At 47.7% G+C, this 22,593-nt stretch overlaps 1 protein-coding gene across 3 annotated transcripts in view; it reads left to right on the forward strand.

Annotated features, from left to right (window-relative positions):
* The window catches only part of ME3 (malic enzyme 3), a 308,269-nt gene that overhangs the window by 246,251 nt on the left and 39,425 nt on the right, over positions 1-22,593 (forward strand). For all 3 annotated transcript variants that reach the window (XM_082660565.1, XM_082660564.1, XM_082660563.1), the window contains exon 7: positions 5,994-6,097. In XM_082660565.1, coding sequence (XP_082516691.1) covers positions 5,994-6,097 — 104 coding nt within the window. The remainder of the gene's footprint in view (positions 1-5,993; positions 6,098-22,593) is intronic.

Genomic DNA, 22,593 nt, shown 5'->3' on the forward strand with positions numbered 1-22,593 from the left:
GACTTGAACCCTGGTCTCTCTGGCACCAGAGTGGCCTTGTCTACTGTGGCACACTGCTCCAAGATGTCAAGTATTTGGGTCACAGACTGGGTAATGAAGACTGAGAAAGTAGGTGTTTCACACAGTCTGTGTTCCATGGACACTCAGGATCAAACTAGGGCACACCGATGCCATTTTCACAGCCCTCCCCCGCAAAGAAAGGTGAACTCCCGCCAGACCTTCTTCAAGAAAGTTACAAAGAGGCCAACATTGGGAAGACGGAAGACAATGATTTCTGTCTTTTCAAATGCATTGACTATGTGATCTTCCACACTAGAGTTCTTTTTAAAAAATGATCAGTTTGCAAGATTTTTCCCCTAGAAGTCTGGGGGCACATCTCTCACCCAGAGCAAGACACAGCAACAGGAGAGGGAGGCTCTGCCTTGCAGCTTCCGTCTTACGTGGCAGTGCAGGGAGGGTTGCTGCTGTGAAGGCTTTAGTTTCAGAACAACTAGACCATCTGTGTGTATGTCTCTATAAAAAACTTCTGAGGCAAAAGGAGCTTTAATCAGAGTCAAAGAAAACACCCCTCCAGGTTTCCTGTTGAAGGAAAACATCTGCTATCTACAGCCCTGAAACTCTGAGTCACTTTTACCTGCCGACACCAAGGAGGTTTGGAAAAATAAATATGTGAGACGTGATCCCAGGAAGGAGGGACATCCCGTGATGAAGTTCCAAAGGACCAGGGGGAGGGAGCCCCGCCCAGTTAGACAGGGCACCTGCTCCGGCCCTCCCTCCCTTGTGTCTGTGTGTGGATTGATTTGTACATCTTGTTTCATATACACACAGCAGAGTCACAGACTGTTCACATTAGATGTCATACTTACTAGATATTATATGTAAATACTTCTCACTCAACCCCCTCGTTTCACATGGGAAAAGGGGCCCCAGGGCAGAAATGGCTTCTGCCAGGTTTGAGTCCAAGCCCAGTGCTTGGCCCACTCTGTGCTAAAGGTTCTGTGGGACAACCCAGGGCTTGGCTTCTCCTGCGGAAGTCTTGAGCCTCAATGGATTTTCCTCTCAAGGAGGTGATGTGAAAGTCTCTGTGGAAATGACTAAAGAGGGGGATGGAGGGGACAGATCATCAACAGAGCCTGGTAGACTGTGCCTTGGGTGTTACTGGTTGCTGAGGCAGCGTGGGATCGCCCACAGAGCTGGGTATGGAAGGGTTCCTTCCACCTGGCAAGATTGTCTTTATCGCAGCTCATAAGTAGTCAGCATTCACCCGTGTTGCCATCGGGCACAGGCTCTCTGTGCACATGTGACCAGTGAAGGGGCCCTTCCTAGGGTCATTGTAGCTTACCCTTGGGCTTAACTGAGCTTCCAGAGAAATACATGGTGGGCATAACTGTCACCCAGAGGGGGAAAGTGCACCATGTCCACACCGTGAACCCAATCCCATTACCTCCCCAGACCTCCAGATGCTCTCTGAGTAACATCTTCATGTGCCCGTTGCTCTGCAAGATAAATATTTTTCCAGACCAAGAGGTTCGTCTCTCTTCCAGCTTAAACCCAGTGCTCAATGATATGGCAAGGGAAGACGAGCCAGCCATTTTGCTTTCCATGACGTTTAGTCTGCAAGAGTTTTCACCTTAGAAAGAGCCAGGCACACAGCCGTGGAGGGTCTATTCAACTCCCACAGCAGAGGAGGCAGCTCTGGTTCATTTGCTCTGGATAGAGCCTTAACCTGAAGGCTTACTTAGTGCCAACGGGAGCTTGGCAACTACCTAGCAGAGGGGAAGCAGCAGGCTCAGAGGGGAGGAAGCTGATCCCGCCTGGGAAGACCCCTGCCCTAGAAGCTGCTTCCACCAAATTCGTTTTGTGACCTTAGGCAGTTCATTTAACCTTTCTGGGTCCCCAACACTCATTCGGAGGAAGCCGAACCAAGTGATTTCTAAGACGTCCCTAGTTCTTAATTCAGCATCTCCTTAGCCCAGTCCTAGAATAAACGCAACTCACATCAGTAAACGCTTTTTAATGGCCTGCGATGCGCCAGCACTGTAAACATCACTAGGGAGATGCACATGAATAAGGACCCTTTCCTCAAAGAGCTTGCATGATGCAATAGAGATCATTACTATCCCTATTGGACAGAGAAGTAAAATGAAGCAGGGACAAGTACCCAAAGTCGAAGAACTAGTTAAGTGGCAGAGCCTGAATTCAAACCCAGGTGCGTCCGATGCCAAAGCCCAGAGCCCCTTCTGATTCTAAAACCACACTGTCCTGAGGGTGCTCCGGGAGAGCATCTGACCAGGGCCACTGGGCCTGGCAATGCCCTTTCCTCTGCGGCACACTGCCTCCCAGCTTCAAGATTCCTTCTGCCTCTCTTGATGGGGTTACCAGATTTAGCAAAGAAAAATACAGGATGCAAGTTAAATTTAAATTTCGGTTAAATAGCTAATCATTTTTTAACGTAAGTATGTTCCATGCAAAACTTGGGACATATTTATACTAAATAAATATATATATATATATATATCTCCTATCTGAAATCCACATTTAACTGGGTGTCCTGTATTTTGTCTGGCAATACTGCCTTCTGAAAGCTTCTCTTTTTAACATTTATGTGAGGAAGTGCAGGATAGAGGAGGGCTGCCAGGGGAGGGTCCAGGCCAGTTCATAGTCCCACGCCTTGGTGGCAGTCATTCTTATAACCAATCACTCGGTGGGACGCAGGGCAGAATGTGGATTTCTTGTTCCATGTGGTACCAAGACAGTGTGGAAGCTCCACCCTCTGCTGTTTTTGAGAAGTCATTTTCCCTCCTGACAAAGGAAAGCCAGTTGGCTGGAGATGTGGACACGGTCTTTCCCCAGACCCCATTCAGGCTGTCACTGCTCCCCAGACTGGTCTACAGGACCAGCTGGAACTTCCAGCCACTACTGGACTCTTCCAGGAGGACCAGGGAGGGGGTCAGGAGCCAAACCCACATTCCCTGGTCCCCACAATGTCAAATGATGGGGTGTAAAGGGCGCTGTCATGAGACCCAGTCAAAGCAAGGCTCAGTTTCAGCTTAGATATTTTCTGGCTGTGTGAGTTTGGGCAATTTATTTAAACCCTTGAACAACTCTACCTTCCTCATCTGTAAAATGGGCATGAGAGTATGTAAGACGTAAGGATCAAACTACTTTTGATTCAGAAGGAGTGAATTACCTGAAATTTCTGTACAAGTATGAGAAGCTATATTTTCGTGTCACCTCCATATAGAAACTTTCTTCCCAATTTTTTGGAGTGCTTAGTTTTGAAGTATTTCAGACATAAAACATTTTATTATAAATAAAATAAATATTATAAAATATCAGGACTTTTTTTAAAAGCTTCTTATGGTCACCTTTATATCTCAGTAGTACCTCATTAGTGTTGACCTTTCATCTTAAGTGCAGATATACTGAGAAATTTTTGGAATATCCTAAAATTCTTCAGTACCACTGGAGAATTGGACCTGCCCCAGAAACCGTGTATGCAGCACTGAGAAATCCACTCTTGGCAGCCTCATGCACTCCTGAACCAATCTGTGACTTGGAAACATTACAGATTATAATTTACCGTGGACCCTTTCACCTCTATAAGAACTAAAAAGTGAATATTTTCTGCAAATGCCAAGAGTTAGACTATTTTTATCATTTATGCATATGCCCTTTGCAGGCTGTTCATATGTGTCAGACAGTTGAAATTGTGATATCTGTGCAATTTTGTATCCTGCTTTTCTCATTTTGAGTAATCTCATACACATTTGTCCAGGTGACTGCATAGTCTTAAAAGCCACCAGTTTCAATGACTGCCTAGTTGTCCATCTAGGTGTTACGTCATCATTTACTTCCTTGATCGCCCTTGGCTGGATGTTTGCTGCCTCTAAGTGACTTTTAGATGATCACTTTGAAAGTGGCCTGTGGAAGGGTAGGCACCATATATGTCCCACTCTCATCCTTTGGTCACACACACACAACTGCCACGGCAGGGTCCTAAACAGTCTCAAGGATGCATAACCCAGGAGGCAAAGAGATTGGGAAAAGAAGTTTAGACCTTACTGTCTTTCTGATGTAGCCGTGTGGCTCCTTGGAGAAAGCCCTAAACCACCTCAGATTCTGTGGACCCAGAATTGGGGGTGAGGGGTTGAGAAGGCAGGTACTTCCTGGTCTTTTCTGTCCACTATACCTTTGTCCTGCCACCTCCTACAAGGCAATATGGAGCTAGAATGGTGTCCTAAGCAAGAATGAGCCACCTGAGCAGCCTGGCTCAGTGGTTAAGACCATGGGCTCTGGAGCTGGCAGCCGTGAGTTTGAATCCAGATTCTTCCACTTATTAGCCCAAGAAAGAGGCGGCTGTTTAACCTCGCTGTGGCTTCCCCTCCCTCAGCAGTACCTGACACATTAGCAAACGCTGTGAAAGTCAAAGCTGCTGCCATTACTTTACAGCACGTTATGATTCCCAAAGCTCTTTCACGTGTATTATTTCATTTCCTCATCACGATCACCCTGTGCAGCTGATACTCTATCCCCATTTGACAGATGAGAAGGAGGCTCTGAGAGGTCACGTAATTTGCCTGAGGTCACACAGCTTGTCAGTGGTGGAGGTGAGACTGGACTCTGAGCCCCTTGAGGGCAGGACCCATGACATCCTTGCCTCTGAATCCTGCAGGAGCAGTCCAGATGGAGATGACGATAACACAAAACCTTGACCCCAGGGAGCTCATCTTTGTGGCGGCGGAGACACAAAAATAGATACTTTCCAAATACCCGAAAACATAAAATTACTTCCTGTTTCTTAAACGCACCAGGGCACCAGGTACTTCTTCCTCCTTCTAACTCCAGCCCCCAACCTTTCTTTGTGCCGATTTCTAAGCCTGGAGAGCCCAGCCCACCGGGCAACATCTGCCCATCTTTTAAAGCCTGACCATTTCTTCCGTGTCACCTTCCCCACCCGTTCCCTGGCGGGAATTACTCCACTCCTTCTCTGTGCTGCCAGGTGCCGTGCTTTGTGCCGAAGAAATGTCTCTAATCTGTAATAGAGTTTACTTACTCATCAGCCACCTGCATTAGGCCGTGAGCACCTTAGAGGCAGTGACCATCCCTTACCTACAAATTCCCCGACAGTCCTGACGGCAGCAGGCGTAGAGGGTCAGTAAATGTGTCATGCACGAATAAGCCCGCTGATTTCTGCATAGGGGTGTGTGTGAGGAGTACAGAGAGGCAGGAGTGGTCATCAGACCAGGGCAGACAGAGAGGATGACCAAACAGCGTGTGAAAGCTGTGACAGAAGAGCTGCAGGAGGTGGAGTGGAGGGGCCACCTAACACAGGCCGGCATTAGGGTGGGCCTCTCTCTTGAATGGAAAGTTCTGGTTGTATCAGTCTATCCTTGTATCCCCAGGGACTAACACAATGCCAGGCACGTGGTAGGTATTCAGTAAGCTTTCACGGAAGGAAAGGAGGGAGGGAGGGAATGTTTTCTAATTTAAGTCCAGGTCAGTGACTTTGGACAAGACCCAGTACCTCAATCCAGATGTCGCCTGGGGTGATTCTCAGCACAGGCTGTTTTATCCCCCAGGGAGACATTTGGCAAAGTCTGCAGATCTTTTTTACTGTCACAACTGGGGGTGCTACTGACTTCAAGTGGGAAGAACCCAGAGACACTGCTAAGTATTCTGTCAATACAATATACGGGTCAAAGAACTGTCCAGGCCAAAACGTCCACAGTACCACTGTTGAGAAACCCTGAAATGAACCCAGAGCTGCGGCCAGAGGTTGGAAGACTGTATCAGAGAGTTCTGCTTGTTCAAAGCATCCTTGATTCCTAAAGTGTGGACCCCTGGGGGTCTACCCTCCATCAGTGGCTTGGCTTCCAGACCCTTCCAGAGACAGCACCTGGGGAGTGGGGAGCAGCCTCCTCCCTCCCACCCTCCTACCCTCCTTCCCGCTAACCCACGACACTTAACGGGACGGATGCTGTCTGTTGCAGGAGCTGCTCAGGGACCCTCTGTACATTGGCCTGAAGCACCGGCGCGTGCGTGGGCAGGAGTACGACGACCTTCTGGACGAGTTCATGCAGGCCGTGACGGACAAGTAAGTGGGTCAGCTTGTCCCCTGTGAAAGAGGCCTGTTAAGAGATAGCATGACTAAGTCAGCATGGGTTTTGCCAGAGATGCATGCTTTTCCGGATGGTCCAAAAATTCCAACTTGACGCTGTGTACTCGGAAATCTCAAAGCCAAATGGGCTTGTTCTCTGGGAGAGTCTTTGGGAGCAGAGAAGGGAGGGGAGGGGATGACGGCTAGTTAAGTATCTGCTGTCCCGGGAGGAAAACCCCGTGGGCCGAGCTCTTCTAGGTTCCTGGCAGGAATAGGGATGCTGTTAGCAGCAGGGGAGAGAAGTGTGCCCTTCTGACGGAATGGCTTGGAAGGCAGCTGGCCACCTTAGTTGTCATTTTCCAGCTCCGAGGACCAGGCAGCATCAATGGGCCACCACAACAGGCCACACGGGCTGGGCCTGCGAGATTTACGAGGTGTCGTCTCTGCACGGGGGTGCACCACACTGACAGCTCCTGCCGCCCTGGCCTGCCCCATCTGTTTGCCATCATTGCCCCCCGCTTCCCCCGCTGAGGCTGGGATGACATGCTGGCTGTTCTCAAAACAGCCCCCCGCTCTCCCACGCTGAGTCTGACAGGCAAGTCAGTCAAAACTGTCTCAGCATCTCAGCAGGCCTCTGCAGACCCAGCAGGTCCCCTTCTCGCTTGAAAACCTCCAGCCTTTCTTGCTGTCCCAAGAGTGCCCAGGTAGGCAGAGCTGGTCTGGACGTCCTCGGCAAAGTACTTCATTGTCTGAGTTCAGCCACTTGAACCAGAGCGGTGGGCCAGAGAGAGAGCTGCTGTGGCCTCTGCAGCCCAGGAAGCCTCATCTGGGTGGGCTTTGGGGGTGGGCAAACCAACCCCACACTTCCAGGTCATTGACCTTGGGCAGGTTACTAAACTTTAAAGTCTCCTTACCTGGATTCCTTATCTGGGGATAAGAAGGAAGCATTCGATCGTTGTTGTGTTTTTTGTTTTCATTTGTTAGGATGAGGGAAAGTAACACTGAAGTTATATGGGATGGGGATGGTCCTAGAGGAAGGATGAAATTGGTAATGGAGTGTGGGGTGTGGAGGTAGGCATGCTGGTAAGCAAGTGGCCAAGAATCCAGTGCACACCTGGGAGCTTCGTCTTAGGTGGGAGCACAGAGCCCATCCACACAGAGGGAAGGCCACACTCTAGGCACAGATGCCGGCAGGTGGGTAGATGTTGAGGGGGTGTGCGTGAGAACCCCCTTGGAGGACAAGGTCATCTGCTGAGGGCGAGGATGGGGACAGAGGCTGTGGAGGTTTAAGGTGCAAGAGGTAAGAACTGGCATGTCCAAACTAGGGAACTAGAGGCTGGTTGCTGGCCTCCTGGAGGTTACTGATCATGAATTTAACTTAGGTCAGTTACACCTTTTCTGTGATTTTCTCTAGCCAGTTTCCACTGTCTGGATGCAGGGCAGGAAGAGACAGAGAGTAGGATTTAATCAGGGTTGGGATTTTGCCAGGCAAGAGGGAAAAAGAGAGAGAAAGGAGTTGAGAGTGTATTCAAGGGGATGGTTATAATGATGCAGCATGAGGCCTAGGCCGGGTGAGAAGGGACAGCTAAGGCCCTGCTGGAGAGGAGGGGTGAGGAACAGCGGTATGAGCAATGGACAGTAGGTCCTGATGAGGCCTGAGAATGATTGAGTTGGGTACCAGAGGGAATAAGCTGGAAAGAAAAGAGTAAATCAGAAAGTCAGGGGTTGGAAGCTGAGACTGTGAAGGAAGGGCTGCTATTGAGACACGACCACCAAAACAGCCAATTCGAGGGTCGGCTGCGTGAACCGAGGCGTATCATCTAGAACACGAGAGGTGACTGTCCTGCTTAATTCTCCCCCTTTTAGATCATCCCGAATATGACATTCAGTTCCAGACAAGATACTCTGAGGCTGGTAAATTACCTGAAGTGCCTTTGGAGAACCATAGCCACGGCAGTGACAGGAGCCAAAGGCTCGGCCTAGTGGGGAGAAGACGTAGGGACTGCTCTGTGGGTACCGGGGATGCGGTCCTCCCTCCAGAAGTCTGAAAGCTGTTCTTCCAGAGGAGGGACTGGACTTGTTTCTGTATACCCAGCCGGAGAAAAACCCATTGATAGAATGCTAAAGAAGGAGGCTTTCCGCTCAAAGTAAATCCAAGCTATCCCACAGTGCAGGGAACTCTGTGAGAACAAGTTCAAGTTCAGGTTGAGTGGCTTCTGGGGGAAGCCACTGTCACAGGAGAAAACGTAAGCATCAATTGTCCTTTAAGATGCCTCCCTGCCCCAGTGTTCTCTTCAGACCTCTTAAGATCCCTGCGTGGCTGGCAGGATAGGTTTTATTATTCCCATTTTGTAGAAGAGGAATCTGAGGCTCTGAGAAGCCAAGGAGCCTGTCCCAGGTCCCGCAGCTTCCGACAGGACGGCAGATTGACCCTGAGTCTGCTGACTCCAAGGCCAGACTGCTTTCTACAATTACCTGTGGCTGACAAGAGAAGGGAATGAATTTGGCTTTGAGAGCCGGTGTTTTCCTTCCTGTTTCCAGGGCTCATTGCGTATCTAGCGAGTCAGTAGTCATTCCGTGATTCCCCACAGAGAAGCCGTGCTATTCGTGTGAGAAGGTTAAATAAACTAGGATGTAAGAGGCTCTTCAAATCATCATTAAAACCAGTTCACAGACACACTCACAGAGTATGCGTCAGCCAAGAGGAATGTGTCCTTAGGTGGAAAAGACAGGGGTTGACACTCGGTTGTTTTAACTTTCTAATAAGCTAAAGCAGATGTTTCTGTGGATACTGTAGTTGGGGAGTGAGCCAGTGTCCCAGGATCTCTTGGGAATATAGTAGCCCGATGATAGAATGCCTGGCTGGGGGCAGCGCTGGGTGAGTCAGCAACCCTGAGGCCAAACACGATGTGCTTTAAGAAAGAACCTTGGGAAACGTTGACTCCTGCCTTCAACATCCTGTCTCTTTCCAAATGTCCTGCAAATAAAAGCTCCACCTTCTTGCCCCTGCCTGCTAATCGGGTGTTATCTTAAGATTTTTGGGGCCTGAAAACAAGAGTCGCTGTAGCTCAGTTACTATCCTGGAGTTTGGCCACTGGGGAGAACCCACCGAGGCAAAAGGAATCTCCACGTGCACCTGTGAACCACAGCAGTAAGTGTGTGTGTCCAGCTCAAAGCTAAGACACAGCCTGATGTTCCTGTGGCGAAGACCAGTCATTCCGTGCTTCCTGCTTTCCCTGCCGTGCAGTGGGACCTGGAGCGTTGCCCCTGAGGGATAAGTTTTCCCTGATGGTTTCCACTTATATTTTTCATTTCTATTACTTACAGAAGAATGGATGGGAATGGTTCATTTTAAGATTGCACCTGGAGCCCCAGCTCTGTCTGATGCTTGGCCTGGGCTGGACAGAAGTTTGACGTCAGCAAACTTTAGGCAGGCCATGAGAGGAAGCCACCCCCTTTCTCTAGTTCACCAAACCTAAATATAGAGATTGCTAAGCTCCTGAGATAAGAGTGATAAACAAGAAGGGAGGTAATATTTTTTTTAAAACCTGACTTTTAAAAAAAGCATCTGCATTTTAGCTCCAGGAAAATTTCTTTTTGAGTCTCTCCATCTTTCTCTCTGATTTTCTCTCTCTCTCTCTCTCTCTTTCTCTCTCACACACACACACACACACACACACACACACACGCACGCACCATCCTACACCAGATTCCTGAGGTTTATGCCATAGTGGAACTGGCATAGTACAATTTCATCACATTCTGGTGGTTAAGGCAAATCAGAGGTGCATACCAGATTCCAAGAGAGGTGATAACACAAGGGTTGAAACACCAGGAGGCATGGTTCATTGGGGAGCCACCAAGGTAACAGATTGTCACACACCATCCAGCCTGGGAGGGGTAAGGAATGGGGCAGCCAGCATTACAGGAGGATGCGCTCTGAAAATGCAAGAAGGGTGGAGAAAACCATAGCATCATGACACGTGGAAACAGGGAGATGTGTCAAATACAACTGATAGTCAGTTATTGAGTATCTGCTGGTATATAAGACGCTGTGTCAGATGTAGGCAGAAATCCACAGAGAAATAAACAGTACAGCTCTCAACGAGCTGTTCATTCAGAGACATTTTTTATCTACCTACTGGAGTTCAGACCCGACCTCTAAGCTTTCTTGGCCTCGGAGTCTCTTTAAGAAGAATTCTAGGGAGAAAACATAAAGTTGGGAGTTATCAGTTCATAGATGGTAGGTAAGGTCAAGGGCATGGTGGGGTTCACCTAGGGAAAGAGAGTAGAGAAAGAAGAGAGAATGGCTCACCACCGTTTTTGGAACCATGCCCTGTGAATAACTGCAACTTAAAGTGCTCAACAAAATTTAGGATTAGACTAGGATGTTGTTGGTAGAAATGGCAAGGAGGGTAAAAGGTTTGGTTCCTCGTACCAGCTCTGATTGCTAGGATCCTAAGGCCTCTCTAGGTGCAACAGGAGATGATGATTGATTAGCAATGTCTGCCCTGCAGGGGAGTGAAGCGTGGCAGCATATGTGCCATGCTTTAGCCATCCTGGATCTGTGAAGAGCCAATGGCCTAAGCATCTGCAACTTCATGAGCCCTCACCCTCACCGGTCCTCCTGCAACTTCTACAGTCAGCAGAAACTCAGAGGCCAAAGGAACCTGAAGGCTGAAGATTTCTCATAGCTAGATGTTCAGGATATTTCAAGAGCTACACCAAGCCTGTCTGTTGGGTCCACATGAAACTGCATCTCCTTCTGAGTTACAGAAACAGGCAGGAATATGCTCCCAGGGGTACACTCCACCCTCACGCCCACCCCAGTCCACTCTGGAACAAAGCAGTGGATCAAATAAGCATAAGCATATGAGTACGGACCTGTGGTTCCCAAACATGGCTGGTATTGGGCTCCTCCGGGGAGTTATCAAGAATATAGACTCCAGCCTCCTGTGCCATAGTAGGCCTGGACTGAGGCCTGGGCATCTCTGCTTTTGAAGCTTTCTTGATGCTTCTGTTAGAGCCACACAAAAGTTGAGATCTAAAAAGCTCAGATGGACTACATTCCCAGTAGAGGCATGTTTTGAGCAGCCCCAGCTCCCCCTACTTTCAGAGTCAGACTGGAGCCTGAGGCAAGGGTTAAGGACCAATACACATCATATACAATTGATAGTCAGTATTGAGAGGCTTTCCACACATCTTCCCACCGGGGACCTGCATGAAGAAAGGCCCAGCACCTTCTCTGGGCTCACCCTCCCAGGCAGTCTATCTTGACAACACACCTGCAGCTCTAACAGTTTCCTTCTGGTCTGAAAACCCCCCCAAGCCGGGCTGTGCCTGCTGCTTCTGCTGGTGTCCCCTTCGCCCTGGAGGAACTTGAACTGCTTTCAGACCTGACGTGATTGCATTTCCACATATGGGGAAAGCACACACACGCACATCTGGGCACCCCTTCCCAGAAGACTTGTCATGGGGAGGAATCAGGCCCACCTTTCCCCACCAGCTAGGTGCAAGCTCAAGCCTGATCCCCTGGCCTCAAGCCTTGACTCTGTGAGGGCTGACGAGCGTGGAAGAGGGAGATGGCAAATGCATTGGGAAGGTAAAGGCAGTCATGACTGCCTCATTCAGGGGGTTTCTTACAAAATGCTTCCCATGGAAATACAGAAAGTCACATCACCCTCCCAACAAATTTATTTATTTATTTATTTATTTATTTATTTATTTATTTATTTATTTTGGAATTTGACTTTTCAAACTCGTTCCATGAGGGAATATATTTTTCTGGCAAAGAGGAGCAGCAGGTACTGCATCAAGTGTTCCTGGGAACTGAGCTTTATTTCACCACTGAGGTGAGAAAACTCATTCTAGAAGCTCCAAGAAAGCTAAGAGCAGCACAAACAAACAATGTATCTAGTCATGCTTTTCCAGGGCTTTTGAGTAAGGACTACGTGCCCAGCACTCTACTAAGCCCTGTAATGAGATTCAAAGAAATAAGACATGCCCTGTGTCCTCATGAATCTTACAGACCTTCCCAAAAGACAACATTTTGAACAGGAACTAATTAGAGAAGTGTTAAGTACTCAACTGTTTGGTGTTGACTTTCAGTTCAGTGGAAATTCAGAGAAAGAAGCAATCAGGGATCACTGGGAAGAGATGGAAAGTAAACAGATTCAGGGCCAAATGTGATTAAGCAGCAGGAGAAAGCACATTCCATATGGATGATACATCATGAGAAAAGCAAGGACACAGCAAAGGCAAGGACAAGGCAAGGAGTACGCAAAAGACTCTGGAAGACTGGTCCCACTAGAGGTGAATGTTTATTGGTTCCAAAAAAGATTAAGTAGCAATAGAGCAGGCTATGTGATGGGCCTCGAAACCCAGGCAGAAGGTTGCAATTATTAGAGCTCAAAAGTGGAAAGGGCTTCAGTTATCTAATCCAGTGGTTTTAAACCAAGTTTCCCCGAACCCCAGGCATTTACAGAGGTGCATCAGGAGTGCTAGAAATGAATATTTGCCACCAACCATACAAGATTGAAACCACTTGAAGGAAAACATCATTGTTTTTAATCGCTTTCTGTGTCAGGGTTCTGCTCAAGATTTCATTAGTTAAAAAACTCTTCTACTAAAAATGTTTGAAAACTATCAATCCACACAAAACCTTATTTGGGACTTGATTCAGAGAACAATAGGGAGCCATGGTAGGTTCTTGAACAACAAAGTATTGAAATTGACAGGACGTGGGAGAAGATTAGAACAGCAGCCATAGCAATGCCCCAACTCAAATTCTGCCCTCCCCAGAAAAGTCTGCCCTGACCAGCCTGTCCTGAAACTCTCTTGCTGTTTGTAGTCGTAGCATAATTTATTGGCTGTATAATTCATTTGCTAATTAATCATGCACTGCATCACGGCATCTTTTCTATAATGGTCTAGAGCTTTTCTTTAAAGCTTTTTTGGTCTTTTAACTTTTCATCGTCAGAGCAGAGACTGGGCAAAGATGTGTCTGGACTATTGTAGAGAGGTTCAAGTATCAGCCTGGCCCAGACTAGATGGACTTTGAAGAACATTCCTTCCTCAGGTCCTGTAACTCTGTAACATCTCTACCAGACTGGTAGTTCCTGGGGGGCAGGGAGCATGATTTTACTCATGGTGGACCCACCGTAAATAGTAAGGGTGGGAGTTGGATGGTTGGTTGGTTGGTTGGGTTGGTTGGCTGAGGGATTGAAAGCCTTCACCAGGCTAGCTATCAGTTAGAATGGACTGAAGGTTATGAATTTGATGGCATCTGAGGATGCTTAGAGGAAGGAATGTTGAGACCCATTCTAGCTTGTCTGGCCTCTGAAAAAACAGATCAGTTTCCCAGTCTCAGCCTGACGTGGCTAATTGTTGACAGTCCAGCTCCTACGTGTTCCCATAAGAATAGGAGCCAGATGCTGCAAAATGACAGTCTCTCGTGCCTGTGAAGACTCTATCTTGGGTCACAGAAAGGGCTGGAAGGCTGTAGAAAAAACACAAACCAGCACCCAACTCTCCAGGACCTATTTGTTTGCATCGTGACCAAGCAGACTGAATAATTGAGAGGCCAAAATGTGATGGGGGAAGTTCACTAACTGGGGAGATGGATTCAGATGCCAGCTGGCTGTTTGCATTTCATTTTTCCCCAAGAGGCAGAGTAGGAACAAAATCATGCCCAGACCTGAAAGTTTCATATTACAGCAGAGGAGAGGGAGGGATAGAAGGGTTTTTCCCCCTGATTTTTCTCAATGGATTAATAGTAATAATAATAACAACTCTCTTTTACTTAATTGCCTGCTATGCACAGACTCTAATATAAGCGCATCATACAGCATTAATTCACTTAATTCTCACAGCAACCCTCTGGGGTGGGTACTATTATTAGCTTCATTTTAAGGGATGAGGAAACTGAAGCTTATAAGGTGTAAGTAACCCCCCTAAGAACGAGAACCCTATTAAGACCCCACCCACTAGCAACAGTTGTTAGAAGCACAAACTCTAGAGCTACACTGCCTGAGTTTGAACCTCTCATCTGCCACTTATTTTTTTTTTAACATCTTTATTGGGGTATAATTGCTTTACAATGGTGTGTTAGTTTCTGCTTTATAACAAAGTGAATCAGTTATACATATACATACGTTCCCGTATCTCTTCCCTCTTGTGTCTCCCTCCCTCCCACCCTCCCTATCCCACCCCTCCAGGTGGTCACAAAGCACCGAGCTGATCTCCCTGTGCTATGCGGCTGCTTCCCACTAGCTATCTATTTTACGTTTGGTAGTGTATATATGTCCATGCCTCTCTCTGGCTTTGTCACAGCTCACCCTTCCTCCTCCCCATATCCTCAAGTCCGTTCTCCAGTATCACCTGCCACTTATTAACAAGCTATTTAAGTTTCTGTGCCTCGGTGTCCTCATTTCCAAGATACATTTTTAATATTTAACTTGTAGATTGTTTCTGCTAAATAAATGAGACAATCCATGTAAGATGCTTACCATTATACCTGAGTAAGAGTAAACATGAGTGTTTGCTATTATTAATAATAATAATAACTTAGGCAGTTTCCAAAGCCACTGTCGTTTAAGCAGTGCTTTAGTACTGCCTCCATTCATGCAATCAGTTAACTTAGCCATTAATATATTCATCTTTTCCTTCCATAGTTCCCCACTCATCCATCCCTGCCATTCCAATAATAGCGTCCTTCTCTTACTCAATTCTTCTTCCCTGGTGCTAATCTGAAGAAATAAAAAGAACCGTTCTGGAAGCACTGGGTGTGATCCATCTCCATGTTCAGATCCCGGGTTTGTACAATTAGTAAATGTTTGGTCCTTGCCCTCTACACCTATTCAGTTAAATTCTGCCCACCACCACCCTCCCCCAAGTGGAGAGGCAGTGTGTGTATCCATGCGGGGGGGAGATCTCATATTTTCTGTAGTTGTTTCAGATGAGCGTTATTTGGGCCTTACAGACCCGCCGTTCTGAGAGCTAAGAAGCTAATTTCCCAAGTGAAGCAATGAGTATAAAAGTGTCCCCTACCAGTGACATGGCTGGAGAACCTGGCAGAGGGAAAACTAACACTCCTCTATAGGGTCACTCCCACAACCCATGCCGTGTGGAATTCCTTGAAGGGAAAAGCAATTCCCCAATGAAAATAAATTCATGATTCACAGTAACCCACATAGAAACAGTCCACAATGTGGGAAAATCAGAAACTGATAGAAGAATTAGAACCCCAAGGAAAAGGAATATTCTGAGAGAGACTATAAAGTGGTTATACTTAGATGTATTAAAGAGCTATTTTTTATAAGAATGAAGTAATAAGGAAAGTACCTAACACTTAAAAAAAAAAAGTAGCAGGCAGACTTGAAAAAGAAACAGATAAAACTTCTGAAAATGAAAAACAGAGTCATGGACATTCAGCAGAGTTTACTAATGTTAGCTCAAGACACCGTCAGAAAACCCAAGTCCTTAAAAATCACTGCCTGCAGGCATTTCAGAGACCCTCCAGTCCTACTGTTGGTGATCCAGAAAGAACCGGGACACCAGGTGTTTTACTCAGGAAAGATTTCTCTGAGCTGCTTGTGAGAAAGAGCATTTCTCTCGAGGGAAAGACAGGATGGATAAGACCGCAGCCCCCAAATCCAAGCCGCATCGTTCCACGCCAGAGCGGGTGTAGCAATTCCAGGCAGCCCCATGGTACATTTACTCTCGTTTTCTCTTTGCCTCTCTTTCTCTGTCTCACTCATTCATACACACATACTATGCAGTCTCTTCTTATTCTACTGCATTCATTTTATTAGGCTCAAGCACATTGTTTTTTAATGTGCTTGAGCCTGTTAAAATGGAGAAAAAATCCTAAAAGCGAACGATTCTGTCAAGATAAGTTATGTAAAGAAAACATGTCTGGATGTATATATACCATGCCGTTAACAGTGATTACAGTCAAGGCTTGCGGTGGCTGGGATTTTTGCTTTCCAAGCCAGTCATTCCTATAATGTTTGATTGTTTGTGTGCAGGCATTTCTTTTGTAATTAGAAAAAAAAAATGGATTTTTAAAAATAATGAGTTAGGCAGTGGTTCTTTCCCGGAGGCAGTTCCTTGCGTTTTTTTTTACACCCACGAAAGATACGAAGAAGCAAGCAAGCATCCCAGGCTTCACCCTCTGGTGAACTGAGTACTGGTCTAACCTAGGCTCCTACAGACAATAAAGTAACTCACATCCATCAGCTCATGTAATACTCACAATAATCCTATTAAGTAGATACAGTTATTGTCCCATCCCACTGAAATATAAGTTCCAGGGAGAGATCTTTGTCTCTTCTGTTCACTGCTGTATCTCAAGCGCTCAGAACAATGCCTAACGGCAGCGTGGATTCTCAATAAACATGTATTGAATGAATGCACACTTTACAGATGAAACGGAGGCACAGAGAGCTTAGGGATCTTGTCCCGGGTCACACCATTAGCAGTGGTGGAGCCAGGCTTTGAACTCAGGTAGTCTAACTCCAGAACCCACCTTCTAACTTGAATACTCTATTTCTTTTCTTCTACATGAAAGAAAAGACAGTCCAACGTACTCCAGACACCTTTTTGATGCAGCAGGCAAGGAGAACAAATGGGAGGAAGGTCTTATGGAAACTAGTCTACTTCACATACTCACGTCTCCTCTCTCCAGCTTGTTCTAGGGCAGGGTTAGTGACCCACCAGTCCTCACCGTTAGGGAGGCTATGGAGGGGCCAGCCATCAACTCCCATTTTCAAAACTCTCTAGCCCTTCTCAGCGAGGGACGCATCCTCTTTTTTATTTTTATTGAAGTGTAATTGACATGTATCATTGTGTAAGTTTAAGGTGTACAACGTGTCGATTTGACACATTAATTTTTTTAATAGATCTTTATTGGTGTATAATTGCTTCACAATACCGTGTTAGTTTCTGTTGCACAACAAAGCGAATCAGCCATATTCGTACACATGTCCCCATATCTCCTCCTTCTTGAGCCTCCCTCCCACCCTCCCTATCCCACCCCTCTCGGTCATCGCAAGCACCGAGCTGATCCCCCTGTGCTGCGCTGCTGCTTCCCACCAGCCAGCTATTTTACATTCGGTAGTATATATATGTTGATGCTACTCTCACTTCGCCCCAGCTTCGCCCTCCCAGCCCCATGTCATCAAGTCCATTCTCTATGTCTACCTCTTTATTCCTGCCCTGCTACTAGGTTCATCAGTACCATTTTTTTTTTAAGATCCCATATACATTCGTTAGCATACGGTACACATTAATATAGTGCAATATGATTACCACCACCACGTTAGCTAAGCCTTCTATCACATCACATAGTTATCATTTCCTTTTTTTGTGGTGGGAAAATTCTCCAGCACCTGAGTCAGTTGGCACTTGGTTCTTCCTTCTTAACTACCTAACAGTGGTCCAGTTGCCCCATCATTCACCAGAGCTGGGCGCCCCCTGCAGGCCTCTCCACAAACTGCAAACCCAGCCAGTGTTACCGAGCCCCGGGGGAAAAGCTGAGACTCATTGGCTCCAAGCTTCTCCTGGTGGTTTTAAACAATACAAACAAAGGAAAAGCCCTAAGCTTATGGCATCCAGACTACAAGGCAAGTTTCAATATTTTATTTTAATTTTGAAAGATTGTAAAGAGTGTAACCATTAGCTCTAAATCTTGATTGTAATGTTTCACAGGAGCGTTCACACGCTGAGTCCCTCTCAGCAGGGACAGTCACTGCTCAGTATTTTCATATACACTGAATTTTAGGAATGCCTTTTGCCGTTCAACCTGTGTCTTACTTTATTTTCCCACCTGGCCCTCCCTAGAACTGTAACACACATCTTAGAATACCTGAACAGGAAACAACCTGCTCATTGATCCAACTCCATCACTTTATAGGTGGGGAAACTGAGACCCAGAAAGAAAGTTCTTTCCCCGGAGTCAGATAATGATAAAAAGCAGTGGGAAATTAAGGGGAACTTATCCAGTTGTTTGCTCCCATTCACATAGTTCATGAAATCTCTTCCAAGTTTCCATTTAGCCTGTATTTATCATATGCTTTCTCTGGGCCCCAGAGTGTGGCCAAAACAAAAAGACCTAGAGTTCAGTTGAGTTCAGACCTAGAGTTCAACTGTCCTAGAGTTCAGTTCTCCCTTGAGCTTGTAATATGGACACATAAAATAATCAGAAAATAGTTCAAGGCAGCATTCAGTTATTCTTTTATCTATTTATTCTTGTATTCACCCATACTTGAATTCATTCAATGGACAGATATTTATTGAACGTAGCAATAAGTCAGAAATAGACTTTGCTCTCAAGAAGCTTATAATTGACTGGGAAAAATTAAAATATGTTTAAATAATTACTGCTGAGTTTGTGTAGATTTAATGTCTACTTAGTTAATGGCCCTGCCTGCAGCGTCAGTCAAGGCTGATGGGGGAATACAGTGGTCAAAGGCCTGGGGCATTTAGTTGGAGTTCAAAGTCATGGCCTTCTTCCCAGGAAAGAGCTAGCAATTCACTTTTACAAAGAACCTACTCTGTGCTGGGTGCTTTACTTTTAATTATCACAGCAACCCTTAGGGATAAATAAACTGAGGTTCAGAAAGGTTAAGTAACTTGTCCCAAATCACCCAGTTAGAAATGGAAGAGTCTGGGCTCACCCCAAATCCACCTGACTTCAAAATCAGAGGTGCTTTCCTACAGCCTCTGCTGCCTGCTCTCCCAGCCTAGCTGGAAACCCTTCCCTGCCTGCGGCCTCATTTGTGTTGATTCCTCGGGGTAAAGGAAAGGGGCTGAGCTATTGTGATACAAAGATACTTTGCAGCAGTGGCCTCTAGAAGAGGATAGTGGGGCTTCCAGGGGACCGGGAGTCACGTGGGCTGTGTGTGACCGGTCACCCCTGTCGAAGGACTGTGCTCTGGCAGGCATTCATTCACGCTCCCATTTGTTCACCAATGCTGGCTGAGCTGGGCAAGCACAGGGCCTTGGGCATACGGCAGCAGGTTTGTTTGGGCTTCTAACTTGGGTGTCTGAAGCGGATTTGTCCAGAGCAGGGGGCAGGAGAGGGGGTCCGTTAAAACTTCTTCTTCAGCTGTTGTGCCCCATGTGGTGAGTGAGACACCTCCCCTGCCCTCAAGGACCCTGCCTAGTGCCTGTTTTGACCTCGTCTGTCCCCTAACCTGGCTTAGTCTTTCCTTTCTTCCCCTCCCTGACTTTGACTCACTTTGGTCCTGAAAGGCCACAAACACAGACTGCGATTTCCAACCTTATTGTCTTTCACCTGAATGTCAACATTCAAGGTGGAAGTTAGCCAGTTGCATGAGGGAGGGACAGTTTAGATGCTTAGGGAGTCCAAGGTACAATTGTATGACACACTGTATGGTACAAATACTACAGTAGTACACCTGAACAGAGAGATCAGAATAGACCAAACTAATGAGAGAACATCAGTCACCTCATTAAAACTAAAACGTACAACCTGTGGGCAGATCAGAGCTGGTGTGAATGCCAACGCCGCAGGTCAGCCAGTGGGTTGGAGGCTAGGAAAAGTGCCCAGGCTTTAAGAGCAGAAGGTTGGGGTGTGAGCTGCTGTGACCTAGAGGAAAAACTCAGTACTGGCCTCTGACCTTTGAGAGGTCGAGAGGTCAGCAGATCAGCCACCATCCTCTTCCCAGCACTGGGATTTCTGGCGCCATTTGCGTGTTTGCCCAGGAAGTCAGACAAATGGGGAAATTGAGGAGGAAATACAAACTGTTCCTGGAGTGTTTTCTGTCTGGCCTGGGATTGCCGTCAGAGCAGTGACTGAGGAACGGCCACATTATTCTGGTACTTTTGCTTAGAAGTTCCTGCTTCCTTTGACTGTCTTTTGACACGATGGGAGTTTTCCCCCATTAGGCTGGAATGGCAGCCACAGGAGCCCGCCAGTCTGGCTACCACAGCCGGCACACCAGGGGAATCTCCCAGTGTGGGACCTGGGAAGGGAAGGGCCTCAGCGGTCCATACACCACGTCCACCGTGGCTGGAATCCTTTCCACAGCCTCAATGCCAAGTGAAGTTCTGGGGACCCTGGAATCACTTCCAGGGACAGCGTCTTCCATCCAGCGTTCGAGATCTCTGCCTTATGTGGCACAGAAATCTCTGTCCTGATTTCCGCCTGTTGGCTCTGCTTTTCTCTTAAGGCCGCATAAGATCAGTCTACCCTAATTCCCTGTCCACAGAACGGTCCTGCGTGTCTTTGAAGATAAGCATTATGCCTCATTCCACTGAGATTTCTTTTTCAGGCACAATATTCCCGCTTTCCCCAATCCATGGTTTCCAGTTTCCTCACCTACAGAAGAGTTTCCCTGTCATCCTTGTGAGTCCCTTCCCAAGCACCCCTCCCGCCCCCCGCAGAGTGAGTCACTCCCTCTACATATGTGTGGTGTGAAGGCTGCACATCTGTCCCTCCACTAGGCTGTGACGTCCCAGAAGGAGGAACCATGTCTTCTTCACATTCCAACTGGACTTTGGCTCCTGTCTGCTCCCATCTCCCTAAGACCTCGAGCCCCCATCATCACTCCTCGCATCTCCCCTCCTTACTGGCTTCTCTATCTCATACACACACCTCCCATCAAAAATGCATCCATCCTCCAGTCCCACGTCCACCACCAGCTGTCTCCCTACCCTTGTTTCATAGCCAAGCCTCTTCTTTAACCCCCCGCAGAACGGTTCCCTCCCCACGACTCCACCGGAAGTGCTCTGGCAGAGTTCACGAGTGATCTTCTGACCATCACTTCCCCGCCCCCCGCCAACACTTCCAGATCCCTGTTTCTGTTGACATCTCCGCAGCATCTGACACTGCCCACAGCCTGTGGCAGCTGCCACTGTCCACCTCGCCGGTCCCCCTGCTGACTTTCCTTCTCTAGACTCTCTTCCTCCGCCCCTTGCTGCCCCCTGGACACAGGTGTGTGCGAGGTCTGTCCTTGGCCTTGCTCCCTGCTCGGTGCACACGCTCTGCCTGAGACCCTCACAATACTCTGAACTCCCCGTTCCTCTCTGCTGAGCCTCATGTAGCATCTGCTCTTCGTGAACACATCCACTTGGACGTGCCAGCACCTCAGACTCAGCACGGGCCAAGCCTGTCTTGCGGAGCGAGGTTATCTGTCCCTCCCGGTCCCCAGCCTTGGCGACCAACAGATGCCGCCACCCCCATCCCGGGCTCCTCCTCGTTCAGCTTCCATGTCCTGCACGTGATTAAATCCTGCCCTTAAGAACAATCGCCTCCGTGGACTCAGTGCCTACGCCGTGCCAGGCTTTTTACGTACATTATCTCATTTAATTCTCACAGCAGGACTGCAAGAGAGGTATTATCATCCCGCTGTCTTATCAGCAAAGACTGAAATTTGGATTAAATAACTCGCCTGGGGTCACACGTTTAGTAAGTGATGGCTCCAGACCTGCGCAGCCCCAAAGCTCCCTCCACTGCCCACCCTCTGCCTTCACATCTGTCACCCCACCCTCCTCTCATTCGTGGTCCCTGTTGCCTCGTCCCAGCACTTCACGGTCTCTCACTGGGGCTCCGTGCCTCCAGGATGTCCTCCCAGCTAGTCCATCCCATCACCCACTCTGCTGCAGAATGGACGTCCTAAAACACAGGCCACTTTCCTGCCCGAAGCCTCTCGGTGGGTCCCCATCGTCCCCCGACTGTGTAGGCTCTTTTACACAGGCATGTAAAGGGGTGGCCCCTGAAATCCGCCTAGCCTCAGCTCTCCCCACATCTCCCCTTCTTCACCCCTCTCCCAGCTCTGGTTATTTTCCTGCAGCTCCAGGAAGGCCCCCCCATTCTCATTCCAGATGCATGTGCTGTTCCCTCTGCCTGAGGTGCCCTTCTCCCTCCCCCCCACCGCCCCACCTGCACAGTCTGCCCCTGAACCTCTGCTCTCCCTCAGGCCGAGCCTCGGTCTCCTGCTCTGTGGAGCCCTCAGTTTCTCTCCCAGAAGAGCTGATTGCCCCCTTGGAGGCCTCCCACATGCCTAGGACATACCTCCATTATTACCCTTGTCACAGTATGTTGCACCTGCTTTTTTTATTTTCCTGTGTCCCTGTCAGACTTGAAATTCTTGAACTTGCCTTTGTAATCTAGCAGGGAAGACAGTCCCTTGTTCACAGTGGACACTTAGAAATGTTTGCTGCATTGAACGTTTATATCATACCTAGGAGAGTTCCTGGCACAAAGGGGAGACCCTGCCCGATACATTTCTTTAATAATTAAAACAGAAATGTCAATAAATAATTGTGATGCAATGTGATGTATCCTAACAGAGATACGCCCAGAGTAGCAAGGCAGCCCAGGAAAGAGAAGAATTACTGTTACCCTGGGTAAGGAAATCGATGGGTCAGGGAAGCCTTCCTAGAAGACATGACATTTCAGCAGGGCCTTACCGTTTAAGTAGGAGTTGGCCAGGGTAAAATGAGGCCCTCTGGGCACCTGAGCAAAG

The sequence above is a fragment of the Grampus griseus genome (genome assembly GCF_964374135.1).
Source record: "Grampus griseus genome assembly, chromosome: 8".
Lineage (NCBI taxonomy): Eukaryota > Metazoa > Chordata > Mammalia > Artiodactyla > Delphinidae > Grampus > Grampus griseus.